This window comes from Drosophila sulfurigaster, chromosome 3 (genome assembly GCF_023558435.1).
Source record: "Drosophila sulfurigaster albostrigata strain 15112-1811.04 chromosome 3, ASM2355843v2, whole genome shotgun sequence".
NCBI classification, from domain to species: Eukaryota; Metazoa; Arthropoda; class Insecta; order Diptera; family Drosophilidae; genus Drosophila; species Drosophila sulfurigaster.
Window position 1 is genome coordinate 16,023,884 of NC_084883.1, and position 14,842 is coordinate 16,038,725.

The 14,842-nt window shown below is 39.6% G+C and overlaps 1 protein-coding gene across 3 annotated transcripts in view; it reads right to left on the reverse strand.

Moving 5' to 3' along the window:
- Positions 1-14,842, reverse strand: part of LOC133840714 (semaphorin-2A) — a 67,512-nt gene that overhangs the window by 33,213 nt on the left and 19,457 nt on the right. For all 3 annotated transcript variants that reach the window (XR_009894206.1, XM_062272699.1, XM_062272698.1), the window contains exon 2: positions 6,844-7,553. Coding sequence is in view for 2 of the 3 variants with exons in the window: in XM_062272699.1 (XP_062128683.1) it covers positions 6,844-7,033 (190 nt within the window). In the remaining variant the exon portion in view is untranslated. The remainder of the gene's footprint in view (positions 1-6,843; positions 7,554-14,842) is intronic.

The window sequence follows — 14,842 nt, forward strand, 5'->3', positions numbered from 1 at the left end:
AGAGTAGAGAACAAGTCCACGGCCATAAGTTGTTGGCTTTTTTGCATTTATGCCACTTTATTTATGTATGGACGTGTGGAGAGTGTGCGAATAGGTGTGTGTGTGGGAGTGTGTGTTGAGATCCATTGTTCCACGATTATTATTTATAATAAATGACTGCACACACACACATACCAAGCGAGTGAGAAGCGCAGTCAAAGTTGACTCTGCAGTCTTCTATCTCCCACACACTCCGCAACTACCAATCATTCATTATTAAATAATATTATTGAGCGTCCTTTGTGTGCGAGAGCGCTGCTATTGTTTTTAGTTCAGCAGAAGAAGAACGGAGAACGGAGAAGGCGAAGCAGAGTAGCAGTTATTGGTATCTGCTTGGAAACGGGTCAATCGATTTTATTAGTCGCCTGCTGGCCGGAGATCCTTTTGTAGGCGTTTCGTTGTGCTGCCAAGCCAAACACGCAGAGCGATAATCAACTTCTACTTCTTCCACCACAGCCAAAGCATTAATTAGAAATTTGTTGTTTGTTTTTGTTTATAGCACACGAACACACACACACACATACAGACATCGATATGCACATACCATCATCAGTATGATTGCTTTGTTAGACGACTCCATTGTGTGTTTGTGTCTCTCAAATGATGTGTTAATTTTGCGGCCAACAAAAACTGAAAGACTTTTGCCCCATATTGCATATTTCTCTTTGCTTAGAAACAGATAGCTGCCATGCTCATATGTTTTGTGTTGTTTGCCATTTAACAGCTCATTCCTATGCATGACCAGACACACATCATTCAGCTCGACTTCCCCCCCCAAAAAAAAAGCATTCAATGTTGGCTTGGCTGCACTTAATGCAATTATTCCATGGCCAAATTCCACGGCTGACAATAAACCAATTTAACTTTTGCAATATGCTTGGAATTACCAACTAAAATGAATGGCAACCCTCTTCGGTCCATCCATCCCTCATTTCCCAGCTTCTCAGCCACCCTCGCCTTATGCTGATGGTCAAAAATAGTTTGGCGCATCGACAATAGCTGAGACCGAGACGGAGTTTGCCCTTTTATGATAGCCAGTATTTATTTATGCGAATGAACTTTTGACCAACAACTACTTGCTGACTTTTCAACCACCCTGATGTGCGGGTGTTCTAAGGGCGGGAAAGGGGGTCAATTGCTAGCGTGTTTTATGCCATTTGCCTGGCATAACTTGGCCCAAATGCTTGAATTGCCATTTGCCATGAGACGAATGCGAATGCGAGTGCGAATACGAGTAAGTTTAATGGCCAAATATTAACAGATAATTGAATTAAGTGTAAATAAGTGCCAGGTACGCAGACAAAGAAGAAGAGGTGCGAGGTGGCTTAATGTATCTGATGGGCCTAGCAAATAGTTAATTTATCTCATATCTAAAGCATTTCGCTGTCAGCTTTAAGTCTTTAACTTCACATTGATAAACTGTGTGCGCTGCACTGAGCGTTTAATTAAAAGCACACAATGTGTTTGTACATCAACTACATCAACAACAACAACAACAACGACAACATGGCGAAGCATTGTCGTGTTGCTGTCGCTTCTGTTGTTGCTGTTGCTGTTGCTGCTGGCGGCATTCGTGTGTCAGAACAAGCTGATGGCCCAGTGGCCGCAATGGCAGGCCGTGTACAGTTAATTAAATCAAGCGACATGTGTTTTAAATTAATTAAATAAATGCACATTACATTTTATTATTTTTAATAGGTTTTGGTCCGCAAAACTCTGAGCAAGTCTGCAAGAGTCCATAAAGAAGAAAGAACGAATTCCACAAACCCAAGCACAAAACTTTCATAGTAAAAAGGGAATATTTGCTTTAATTAATTTGCAGTCATTAACTGTAGCTGCCTTTCAAAACCGTCCCCGTCTCGGTGTAAGTGAGCTACAAGAATCCCGCTGAGTGTGTCCTCAGTGTCGTATTGTGAGTAGGTGTCAATTCACAGCACACACAGCACACAAACAACTCTTCAACTCAGTCAGCTTTTGTTTAGGTCCACCACACAACTCTTCTGTGCCTTGCCTTTGCCTTTGCCGCTCTCTCTCTCTGAGAGGTTTCTCTTGTGTGTGTGGTGCACCGAAATGTATGCCACATGTGATGCTAAGCAGCATATCGAAGCGTGTGTGTCCGTGTGTAGTACGAAGATATATTACATTTTGTGGCCAGCAAAATGTGTGAGTGTGTGTAGAGGCATCAGACAAGCATTTGTACTTGTGGCTTTCGACTGTTACGTTACACATAACTTGAATTATGGCATTGCCGCCACTTGGCGCTAAGTGCAAAAGCAGCTGCAACTGCAACAGCAACATTTGCAGCAGCGACAGTTGCAACTACATTCACATCTATATCCAGAGCCTGCCTCTAATGAAGTTGTTTAGCCAAGGCAGAAAACAGAATGGGAATTTGGGTCAACACAGCGTTGTAAATTATAGCTTAGGCGAAAATTTGGCGACACATTTTGTACGCAAAACTGCGCTAACAAGCAACCAAGCGGCAGCTGTAACACGAGATGCCAAGCAAAACGGCTTAGAGCTTAGAGTTGCGATAAGAATTCCGGGCAAATAGTCGTGTTTTATTTTTAGCACAAATCTCGTAAAATGAGCAACAGGCCGCCAGCAATCGCTTACAGCTTAGAAGCTCCTCGGAAGGCGGAAGGGAGTATTGATTTTATGTGCGTGGTGTGACAATTTGTCAGCTTTTGTTAAATTTACGTTGCCTACTTTAAGGCGCAGACGTAAATTGCGTATACGTAGCAACGAACAATCAATGCGCGCTATTGTGTGTGTATGCGGAGTTTTGTGTACGTGAATGTGTGTGTGTGTGTGTGTGTTTGTATACATCAACAAATACCTGACTCAAGATTATTTGTCGTTGTGGCTTTTGTTGTTGCTCCTACGAATTTACGAGCATCGTTTTGTATCGTATGTGTTTAGGCATTTTGATTTGGGCTTTGGCTTTGCCTTCAAATTGTTTTTCCGCACATCAACTTTATTATACCTTAATAATTGATGCTCTGATATATATGACGAGGTTGAATCCTTGTGGGCGGCCTCAAATTGAATTGTGTAAATTTGCTGATGGATTTATGTAATGCAGCCTCAAGAGTTTCTCTACCTGCAGATGTTGCTAGTCTTTCACTTGTCTTGCCAGCTATTTGCGCCGGCGATTACAGCTACAAAATTGTTGCTTAATTGCTGAGACCGAGAGGCGTGCTGAACGGACTAAATTACCCAGAGCCATTCACTCGACACAAGCCAGAGTCAGCGTCAGAGTCGGCATCAGAGTCAGAGGCAACACAACCCACATACTTACCTGGCGCCAAAGTTTTGCCGTTGGTTGGCGAACAAAAGTTTTTCGGGCGCCGCTTTTGTAAAGTGGGCAGCGCTAAATGCCCCAAATTCTTTAAGTTTTACAAGGAAAACATTTGTGCGCAGTTTTCATTTTTCCCTTTTTTTTTGTTTTTTTTGTTTTTGGGCTTGCGTGCGTGCACGAAATGAGGACCAAAAAGCAAGTAGCAAGTTTTTTGTGTATTTTTACACCCTTTTTTTTTGGCCAAGCGTATTCTTTCAGTCTGTGTTTCTATTTACGCAACGGCCGCAAGTTTAGACTGGCATTTGGTTTTCCGGCTAGCCACGAAGTGACGAGGAGACGGGAACGGGGACGGGGACGGGGGGACGGGGGGAAAGAAGTGCTTGGCGGGTTCTCGCTAATATTCGCCATTAAACTTTTGCTTGTTTTTCTTTAATTAACAACGCAAACATCTGATATGCTACTTTTTGCTGTTGTTGTTGTTCTTGCTGTTATTTTTTGTGTATTCTACTTTTCCTTTTTTTTTGTAGCTTACTTTAGCCATTCGCTGCATACCTTTATTAAGTTTCGTTTTTGCTTTTGCTCTCGCAACTTTGGTGCTTAAAATTTGTACTTGCCGTTTGTTTTATGTCCGCAGTAAGCAAAAAGGAAAAGGGTCATCGCCTCTATCCCGCTGCTGTCGGCAAAAAACACAAAAACCGGACTCTTCGTCGTCGTCGTCTTTAACCACACGACGCGCCCACAAATCCGACCTAAAACAATTGCGCTTTGTCTTTGATTTGATTGCATTAATTGTTCAAATGGCTGCGGTTTCCTGTTAGACCTTCGCCTCAACTATTCAAAGGCAAAACTGTTTACGCTTATCAAAATGCCAACTATGCAAAAAACAATTAAATAGTTTTCATTTTCTTCATTAAATTATTAAATTTTAAACTATCCACTTTCTCAATATGTTGCATATTAAATTGTAAATTAAATTGCTAACATAACATAGTTAGAAAATTGTTTATATATATTTTAAAATTAGTATTTTATATTTTATTTTAATAATAAAAATATAAATATTGATTTTTGGAAATATGTATATTTAGGAGAAAATAACAATTATCTTAGTTAAGCACAACAAAGACATAAATTGATTTAATTTTCTTAATATTTGATTGTAGATTTAATTGTAATTTATATGAATGAATTTATACTTGCAAATTTTGTTTAATTCAATTTCTATTTTTATGTTATATTTATTTAATAACAAAAATATAAATTTTCATTATATTGATTGAAATATTCATTCGTTATTTGATAGCCAGCAAATGAAATTTCAACTAAAATTGTCACAATATAAATGATAAAATGTGGAAATGTATGTTTTGCTTTTGTCAAAAATAATTCGTTAAATATTCTCAATACTTCTTTATGTTTTCATTCTTTTTATACCTGCTACGCATAAAGTTGAAGGGTATAACTTTGAGTGTGCAGGAAATGATAAAATAAAAATTGTAGAACATATTCAAGGAAATCTTTGGCAATTACTGAAATGGAAATTAAGTTGCTTTGGTTGAAAGTCTGGTATATTTTGTAATGTATGGTATATCTTGAAAGTTGTACTGTATCAATACATAACTTATAGGTTTCGGTATATTTGAGATATAATTTTGGTATAATTTAAGTAAATGGTTTTGAAAAAAGGTGTAGCAGGTATTTCTCTACCGAGCAGCTTTCAGCTTTCTAATTTGTTTTCATTATTTTCTCAAGCTGAACAAAATACTAGCAAATGAAAAAGCTTTAGCTATAAAAAATATCAAAAGAAAATATCAATAAGTAAGTTAAAAATAGAAAAACGAATTAAATCGTGAATAATTTGAATTGCAAAACAGCAAAATTGAACATGAACTAGATGATGCATATTTCAGCTCTGGACATCCCAGTGTAGTTGTAATTGTGTTTTAAGCGAAATGAGGGCGATTGGGACAACGGGAATGTTGTGTGGGGAGCAGAGTGCGATGCAAATGTCATAATTCCACACGAGTGTTAACATAAAAATTAAAACTTTTGTTCACAACTTTTCATTTACTGCTGCTGCTGTTGCTGCTGTTGCATCGCTTAGTTCATTTACAGCAGCTGACTGCAAACTTCTGCCTTGCACTGTATGAGAGGATGAGCATACGGAAATCTCTCTGTGTGTGTGTGTGCGTAGTTAAGGAGGCGTGGCAAAAGTGTGAGCAAATTAAAGCGGATTACTTAATGTGAGCTGCATTTTTGATGCACTCGTGCGTAATTCACATGTTTGATTTAGCCAAATGGTTTTAAATTATTAAGCAAACTTATTTACGAGAATGTGTGCCACTAATGAACAGAGTCAAGCACGATTACCACCATGGGCAATCGCTCCACAAATCTGCACAGGCATAAGCCTGCTTTAAGTCCATAAAAATACCACTTGAAAACTAATTAAACACTAATAGCAAAAAACAAAAAGCTGAGCAAAGGCAGCTCAAGTGCCGGAAATGCCAGACGGCCAACTGGTCAGCAACAGCAGCAGGAGCAGCAGCCAGCAATTAAACCAAACAAAAGCAAAAAAAAAAGAAAGTAGAAGAAGAAGAACAACAATGGCATAAAAGAAATGTTGAGCAAAAAAGCAAAACTTTTTAATTTCGCTCGAAGAGAGAGCGAGAGAGAAGAGAGCGAGCAGGAAGCACAGGCTGCTGGGCGCGAATGAGCGAATGAGTCTATAAGTTGAACTCGTCGTCGTCGTCGTTCAACGTCTTGCCAAGGAAATAAAACAATGAGCAGCAGAACAACAACAAAAGCAATGTGAATCCAGTTGGAGAGTATCGGGTGCCAAATGGCCGCAGCGAAAGGATAACAAACAAGCTTGGAGAAGGACGCGCAGCGTCGAGTGCGGAAATGAAACGAAATGGCAAATCAATGGCAAGCAGCGACTGCGGCAACAAAAGCAAATCGGCTTAAAGTGCAAATTATTCCTTAGCCAAAAAAGGGCGAATCTCTGTCGTGCATATGTACAAAAATGGGCTAAGCGTCTTCTATCCCGGCCAACTTCTGGCCATTCGCGGCTGTGTAAGCCCTAAGCTGTTGACTTATTTGCCAAGCTTCGATTTGCTTGCGTTTGGCTTTGGCTTTGGCTTCGACTTTGGTTTTGGTGTTGGTTTCCCCTATTGTGCTGCCAACTAAGCTGTTCAACGATTTCTTTTCATTCTTTTTCTTTTGCTTTTTTTTTGGGTAGGCGTTCCAACACGCATTTAGTTTAGCCAGATTGCGTGAAATACGTGCGGCCTTCCAAAAAAAAAGCAGAATAATAAAGAAATGTACAAGTTGATAAATCTATACACAAATTCACTTGCCTAGCGCAGCTGAGCTGCCAAGTGGAGGAATGCACTTACTTAAAACTGAAATTACACCATGAAATATGCAAAGTTGGAGCAGCAACTAACTTGCTAGAAAATAAATAAGAAAACAGAAAAACGAAAAACGAACTTGCAACTTACCTTTGTGATGCCGCAAGTGATGGCCAACAGATGCTGCGCCCGTGCAACAAGGTGGCTCGTAATATAAATTCCAAGTGTTCTCATAATCCGCCCGAGCATAATCCACATAAATTATTTGCGCGCCGAGCAGCAACAGAAGCCAGGCGATAGCGCCAAGCAGGCTATGCCCCAACTTGGCCATCGAGCACATGTCGGTGGTTCGGTGGTCCTGGGCGATAGCTAAAAACAAAACACACACACACACACAGCACTCACAACAACAATAACGAGCAGAGTACTAATAACACTCGCTTCGTTTTCTTTATTTCTATTCTACTTTCTTTTTTTTTTTTGAAAAATGTAATATTCAACGTTGCCAACAACAAAAGGAATGCGACGATTTGAGCACGGCGGTTACCATTGAGCCAAGGATTAATACTGATCGAACTGAATCGAACTGTTTCTCACATTGTCGCACGCGATTTGACGCGATAACGTTTTTCTGTCTGCCGACACAACTGACAACTTGGCGATTGCAACTTCAGAGTGCGTGTTTTGTTGGTGTGTTTTTGTAGTGGGTGACGACGACGACAACGAACGGAGCGCACGGCACGAGATGCGGATACGAACTGACTGCTGAGGACACGAGGAAGTGTGTTAAATAAACACACAGCACGAAGCCGAAGTGCGCTCGGCTGTTCAACTGTTCACTGTTCGGCTCTGCCAGACACCTGTAAAGAGAGCGTACGAAAAGGAGAGAAGAGAGAGTTAATAAGTAATGCAAATGATGCGCATGCGCATTGTTAAGAAAAGAGAGCGAGAGGAAGTCATCGTGTGAAATATCCCTGTATATTTCCCAGTTTTGTTTATGTTTACCAAGCTCGGCCAAGTGTATTGAACTCATTTACAGCTTGCAACGTGCAGCGTGCAACGTGCAACGCAATGCAACAACAAGAACAACAACAATAATAACGCACACATTTTCAAGGGTAACTGCAGACTCATTCAAACTGAAGTGCACACAAAGCCAGCCAAGTTCTCCACCCACGCCACGGCAATTGAAATGCAGTCGCTTTAAGCTTGGAGAGCAGACGAGAACGAAACGAAACGCAACGAGACGAGACTGTTGCCATTGCAGCTAACAGACAGCACAGACAGGACACTGGTAGAAGGTCGCTGGCAGAGACAGGAACAAGCCAAGTTGGCCTAACAAAACTCAGACTCAGCCTCAGACTCAGGCCCAGTCTGTCTCAGTCTCTCAGTCTGTCTCAAAGTCAGACACAGACACAGCTGCACTTAAAGCATTTTCGTGCATTATTATTTATGCATATGCTTGTAATTGCAGTAGATGTTTGTATGTGTGTGTGTGTGTGTGTGCGTTTGTCGGTGTGTGTGCCCAGACTCTTTTTTTATTCTTCCTGCTGCTTTGTGGCATCGCGTGTTGCCTTATGGAGCACATTTTCAGCTCAATTTCAATGCTGCAATTGTTGTAGGCTGCAAAAAGTTCTCTTAAGGCCAGACATAAGTCACTCAGACAGTCACGCAGACGGCATAGGCTTCAGGGCAGACAGTCAAGCACACAAAGACAATTAAACACTATACGCTGTCGGTGTGAGGCGGCTTTTGTGTGTGTGTGAGGAAACTACACTGGCAGAAATGTCAATTTTTAATTGTTGAACTTGAAAATTACATTTACTGATTTTGTTGAGATATCGAAATACTAAAAGTTAAAACACAAAATATAAAATGAACTAAGTTCACAATTTATAAATATTACAAAATACGAAATTTCATTTTAATTTACTGACATATTAATAAAAAGTGAGATTTCATTTCTAATTCCTTAAACTGTTAAATAACTATCCATTAGTTAGTTAGTTAAAACACAAAATGTAAAATTAGCTGAACTAACCAATTTCTAAACAATACAAAATATTTAAGAAGATTTATTGATTTCTTACTATTTTTTTCAATTCACTGTTTAATGTATTCCAGAAAGAAATATCAGTTAGATAACTATTAAGTAAAACGTATGAGCATAGCCAAGCTAACCATTTTTAAAAATTCAAAAATATTTCTTGCTTCCTTTTTCATTTCCCAATTTGAAATGATTTCAACTCTTGCTTTTCTTGAAAAAGAGGTTCATGTTCTTTTTTAAATAAGAAGTCTTAACAATTAAATAACAAATTACTTATTAATAGCCTTAAAAAAATATAAAAGACTTTAAATTCTTTTCACTCTTTATAAAGAGTTGAAAGTACTTTTAGAGCCAACAAGTCATAACGATAAAACGTGCATTTTAGTTTCATTTACAGCAAAGCTAAGAAATGTAGCACAATATTACATAAACAACATGAAATTATGAGAGTAACAAGTTTTTTATTTATTTTTTGTTTATTTAGAATTTGAATTTTGCCAGTGTAATATGCTTCAGACAGTCGAATAAGTTTGAGCATACTTTTGCTATTTATGGCGCGCTTGGACTTGACTAAGGAATGCTGATCAGAGCCAGAGGCCAGCAGTCAAAGCAGCAAAGACAGCAGCACCAGCAGCAGCGGCAACAAACTGTCTGGTCGGCTGACCGCAAGTTCGCAAAGTTTTTGGGCATTTGGCGTTCTGCATTTGGGCTCAAGTTTCTTGCATTGCCCGAGTATGCGTGTGTTTGCGTTGTTTGCCAGCCAGCCAAGACAATTTGCGGCTACTTTGTGCGACATTCAAAGGCATATGGCTTTAATATGCCCATGCCCATTCCCATGCCCGATCAAAGGCAGTATTGAAAGCCAGCATATTTGAGGCCAAGTTGAATCCACCAAATGCCACAGAAACCCGCACCTGCCGTGTGCGCTGAACCACACAAAAAACAAGCTCAACAATTGCCTTATAAATGCCCTCAAAGTTTTGACTAAAACGAAAAGACTTTTTGAGCAAAGCAAAAAAAAAACCATAAGAACGACTTTGATTAATGTGCGCTTAAAGAGCCGGCAAATACAACGCAGGCAACCGAGCAGCAGCGGGCACAAAAAGAAGGACAAAACTTTTCATAACTTTAACACAGGCAAACAAAACAGGACGTTGCTCGAGTAGACCGCGTGCAGCCAGCGGCAGCCGTCGGCTTCTTGGCGCAAAGCGCAACAAAAAACTTATGCAATCAAGGAGGCGCAACGGAGGCGGCAACCAAAAGCTGGGACAGGAACAGGAACAGGACCAGGGAGAGGGCCATGGCCACGACCAAAGCCAGAACAACTATTGCCAGGAGCCAAAGAGCGATGGGCGCAATGCTGTTTTCAAGGCGCCGCGCAACAATGTCAGCAGCAACTGCAGCGACAAAACAGAGAACGACGACGACGACGACGACAGGCCAAGCGAAGGAATCACAGCGAAAAAAGCGTTAAAAAATGAATTGTAAAACAAACGAGCAACATTTACTGGGGGCACACCCACAACAACACACACACACCCACAACACACACACACCCACAACACACACAGCCACAAAGTAGCCAGCGACCCGCAGCGAAGCAGCGCGACGGGCGTTCACTAAACTCCTGGCCAACTCCTGCTGCTGCTCTGGCTCCTGCTCCTGCTTCTGCTCCGGGTCCCGTCAAAGTCAGCAGACCGGCTCAAGCTCACCCGCATCTCTGCTGTGTATCCTTGCAGCTCTGGTTAATAGAAAACGTAATTCGATGCATTTAATGTTGGCAACGCCAAACGCTGCAGGTTGCCCTCCAGGACGAGTCGAATGCCTGTGTTACTTGTTTTTTTTTCGTTGTTGTGAGTTTTGCATTTGGTTGTTCGTCGTTCATCGGACGTCGCTGCTGGGTTGTTGTGTTTGTGTTCCTTACCTAATCCTTGCAAACAAGCTAAAAACGTTGTAAAACAAACAACAAACAGCTCGGAATGAGTGGCAACTGAGCACCGCAGGCGGCACCGGCTGACATGGCTCTCAAATGCGCTGCAGCACACCAATCAAAGGGTTTAACAGGTAAACGTACAAATCCGTTGCATACTTTCAGCTGTGACTGTGATATCGAGCCAATAACGAATTGAACTGGCTATCTTTATGAAGTACCAAGCTGAGTTCATTTTGTATCTTAATTAAAACATATTTAGAACAAAATGTTTTTAAAAAAGAGCTTACTTTTGACTTAGTCCTAAACACAATTAAATCAATTGTTTTAGAATAGAAAAATGTATAAGAAATAATAACTAGCAACCCTGTATATCAACTGAAAAAATAACAGTTAGTTTCGTAATCCAATCAAAACATACTTAAATGTACCAAATTATTACGAATTTTCACAGATCTTAATCTGTTTTGAACACAATTTAAATAATTTGTGCTATAAATATATATTTAAAATGATATCATACAAGAAGAATAGTTTTATATTTACTTAAAGTAATCTAAACTTAAGAACTAAGATTTTTGTTCTGGGATCGTTTCTTGACATTTTTACAGTCTAGAAATAAGAATTTATTATTGATTCAATTTAAAATAATTTCAGAATGTTGATCTTGATTTAAGAATTTATCATCGAAGTTAAGAAGAATTTTATGATTACAGCACTTCATTTTTGTGTATGTATAATTCAAATGTAGAAATATACAAATAATTTATTGCTTAAAACAAAATATAATACAATGAAGGCAATGTAAAATTAATTTTGGATAATATTTGAGCTTTATAGCTGTGTTATAATATGATGTTTTTCTACCTAAATAAATGAATATATACATATATGTATGTTGTGAGGTAGTTGTCTAAATTAAAGTTGCAAAAAAAAAAAAAAAAAAAAATATAAACATCTGATTGTCACAAATCAAAGCATCAGCTGATGCGCCAAAGCCTTGCTTAAGTTGGCAACTCCACTTAGCATAGCTCAACTGTTGAGTTTATCGAACGGGGAGTAAGTATTGCATTGATCCACACAGAGATGCTTTGAGCACTCACTAAGGGCAGCCATCTTCACTTTTGCAATTTTTTCACTGAGAACGCTTACATCAGACCAAAATTTGCAAAGAAAAATTGCAAAAATAATTACAAAATAATACTGCAACCAAGCCAACAATTTTGGCATCCAGGGTTTTCTTTCGTCGATCAGTGGATTGGCCGGCTCTATTAGAAGAGAATTTAGAATTTGCTAAATTTTCTCTTTGCCACTGATTGGTAAGTAGTGTCAATCTGATTAGACCTTGCAGTAAAAATTTTATTTTATGCTTTTGCTTTTGGCCATACCTCTGGCAATTGCATCCGCTAGACCCTCCATAGAGTGGAATAGGTGTTGCACATTGCGATCCTCGCCTTCCCCCCCCTTGTTGAACAGGTGCCACTAGTGAAGCGCACGCGGATTTTCACCCTAACCTGCAAGCCTAAGGGAGTATTGGTGAAGGCAGCGAACCTCGCTGCGAACAGCCAGCTAGAGTGAGAATAAGGCGATAATCTTGCGGCAGCGAATCTTCGCTGCAGATTATCTAAACGGTATTCGATAGCGGCTGAGCGAAGGCGATTCTAGAGACGTTCAAAGGAGCGTAGATCTTCCGGCGAGATCTACGGCTCCACAAAACACGCCAGTACCATCTGCATTGGATTGTTTTCGTTCGTAAAATGCACTAAGAGTGCCAACATGGTTTGAAAAATAATTGTGAAATTAAATAGAATTTATAATAAGTACTTGCCAAATCAACTAACTCATTTTTCGACCTTTATACAGCCAACATGGGGGTACATAGGAATTTGATAGCCTGATAACCATAACCCTTTATCATCTTTAACAGCTAACATCAACAAGCATATATGCTACGACGGATTCATCAGTTATCAGGCCTGCTAACATCGATGGAAAGTGCGTAAGTACGGCATAGCCGTGTCTGTATACATAGTTGATTGGGGTTGTGATTGTGAGGTTTTCAATTCCGTGTGTTCCGTGTTGGTTCTCTATCTTTCGTATTATTAAGTCATGAAGACAACCGTTTAAGTAAAACAAACTAACGTAACGATAAATAAAGGCTCACTAAATCAAGCACTATTGTTAACTAGAGATAATTTTTATAAACAAAATGAAGTATGTTTATTAAATTACTGTATATCATGGAGAAGAAAACAATGATGTGTTAAACTTTTAATTCTAATTGGGCACTGAATATGCGAACGTTTGAGATAATGCGAAATGAGTACTGTCCCTCTCCCCTAGTATTACACTCTGTCTACACCTTAATTTATGATGACTTACTACCCAGTCGAAGCCAAAGACCCACCCCAGCCCTGAACTGAGCCGGCAAGTTAGCTAGACAGAGTAGGCTTAGACGAGTAGAACCTCGTGGTGTTCGTCACATAATTAAATGGCGCCCAACTCGTGAGGCCTATGGAAAATGTGCCCCAAAATAAAAATTTCCTCATCAAACTATTCATTCTTTTTATTGAAAACATAGATGTATGAATTTTCTGCCTTCTGGATTGACTGTTTACTGATGAGAAAGTCGGAAGCAGACCAGGCGAAAAGAACATACAAGTACATAGCGGATTCATTAATTGATAGTGTTATCAATGAATTAAACCTGCTAAATACAATTTTCTGGCCAATAATGTGATTCAGGAAATTTTTTGTAGAATTGGATGAATTTCGATTCTCTACCGAATCATTGTTAGGCCCAGTATACAATATTGTGTTGTGGTATTGAAATCGAGAATTGTTCAGTATTGGTTAATATCGATCTGTTCCTCTTTCAATTACAAACACTCATCAAATACGTTACTAATCAAAATAGATTCAGACTCTCAGTACTCACTTCGCATTATCTTGAAATCGCATTGAAGGGTAAGTCCCAAACTTAAAAACTTAAAACTTGAACACTATATTATCGCATATCGTAGACTTATTTTTGTCAATTACCTTGTCAATATCGAATACCGTACTAGTTCACATTCATACTTTAATTCAATATGCCGGTTACTCGCAGCCACGAAAACCTCGCATCAGCTAGTTCATTAATTCTTTGCAAAATTTGCAATGATTTAAAATCGTCTGAATTTGACTTAGTAAAAACCCCTTGTAGTCATAACTTTCACTCCGAATGTATATCCAATTGGCTCAATAGTAGCGAAACTTGTCCAACTTGCAAAAAGCCGTGCAGGTTAGGAGATATTTTTGGCTCAGAACAATCTGAAGGGTTAAGCATGCTTCATACAGTTGCAGCACCCCCAGTTTCACACGATGCCTCGGGAGCCTCTGGCACTAAACCGCGACCGCGACCCAAAACAAGAGCTAATCAGAGAGAGTATCTCATGAAAAATGCTGCACAAGCAAGTCGCCTACCCCAGCATCAATAGGAAGTATAACCGCACCCGTTCCAGCTGTGTCTGAACAACGAGTTCAAGGACTTATCACTTCTTCACTCGATAACTTTCGAGCTGAACTAGTCGCTACTATCGCTGATCAGGTTGAATTTGCCTTCAGAAACTTAAATATTGCCGCCCAACCGCCAATAGTTCGTTCCGAGGAACCGCAATTGGAATGGGATAACGAAATTCCAGATCAGAATAACGAAGGATCGGGACAATCAGGAAATATATCTGGTAGTCTCGATCGGCCTGACCGAATTTCCAGTACCATTGTTAATTGGCATCTTAAATTCAGTGGTACACCAACTGATATACCAATCGATGACTTTATATATCGAATAAATTGCTTGACCTCTCGTTGTTTGAGCGGAAACTTTGATACGTTGTATCAGTTTGCTCACTTACTATTCTCAGGTCCAGCGTTAACATTCTATTGGAGGTTTCATCGTAGCTCTCATCATAGGAATTGGTATAATCTTTGTTCTCGTTTATGCGAAAGATACCAAAATCAAAGAACCGATGAAGACATAAAAGATAGCTTACGGCGCAGGAAACAAAAGTTTAATGAACCTTTCGATGAATATTTGGATGCTATGTTGAACATAGCAGATACGCTTAATTCTCGTCTATCCGATACCGAATTGGTCTCTTATGTTAAACAGAATTTGAAACCAGATCTTC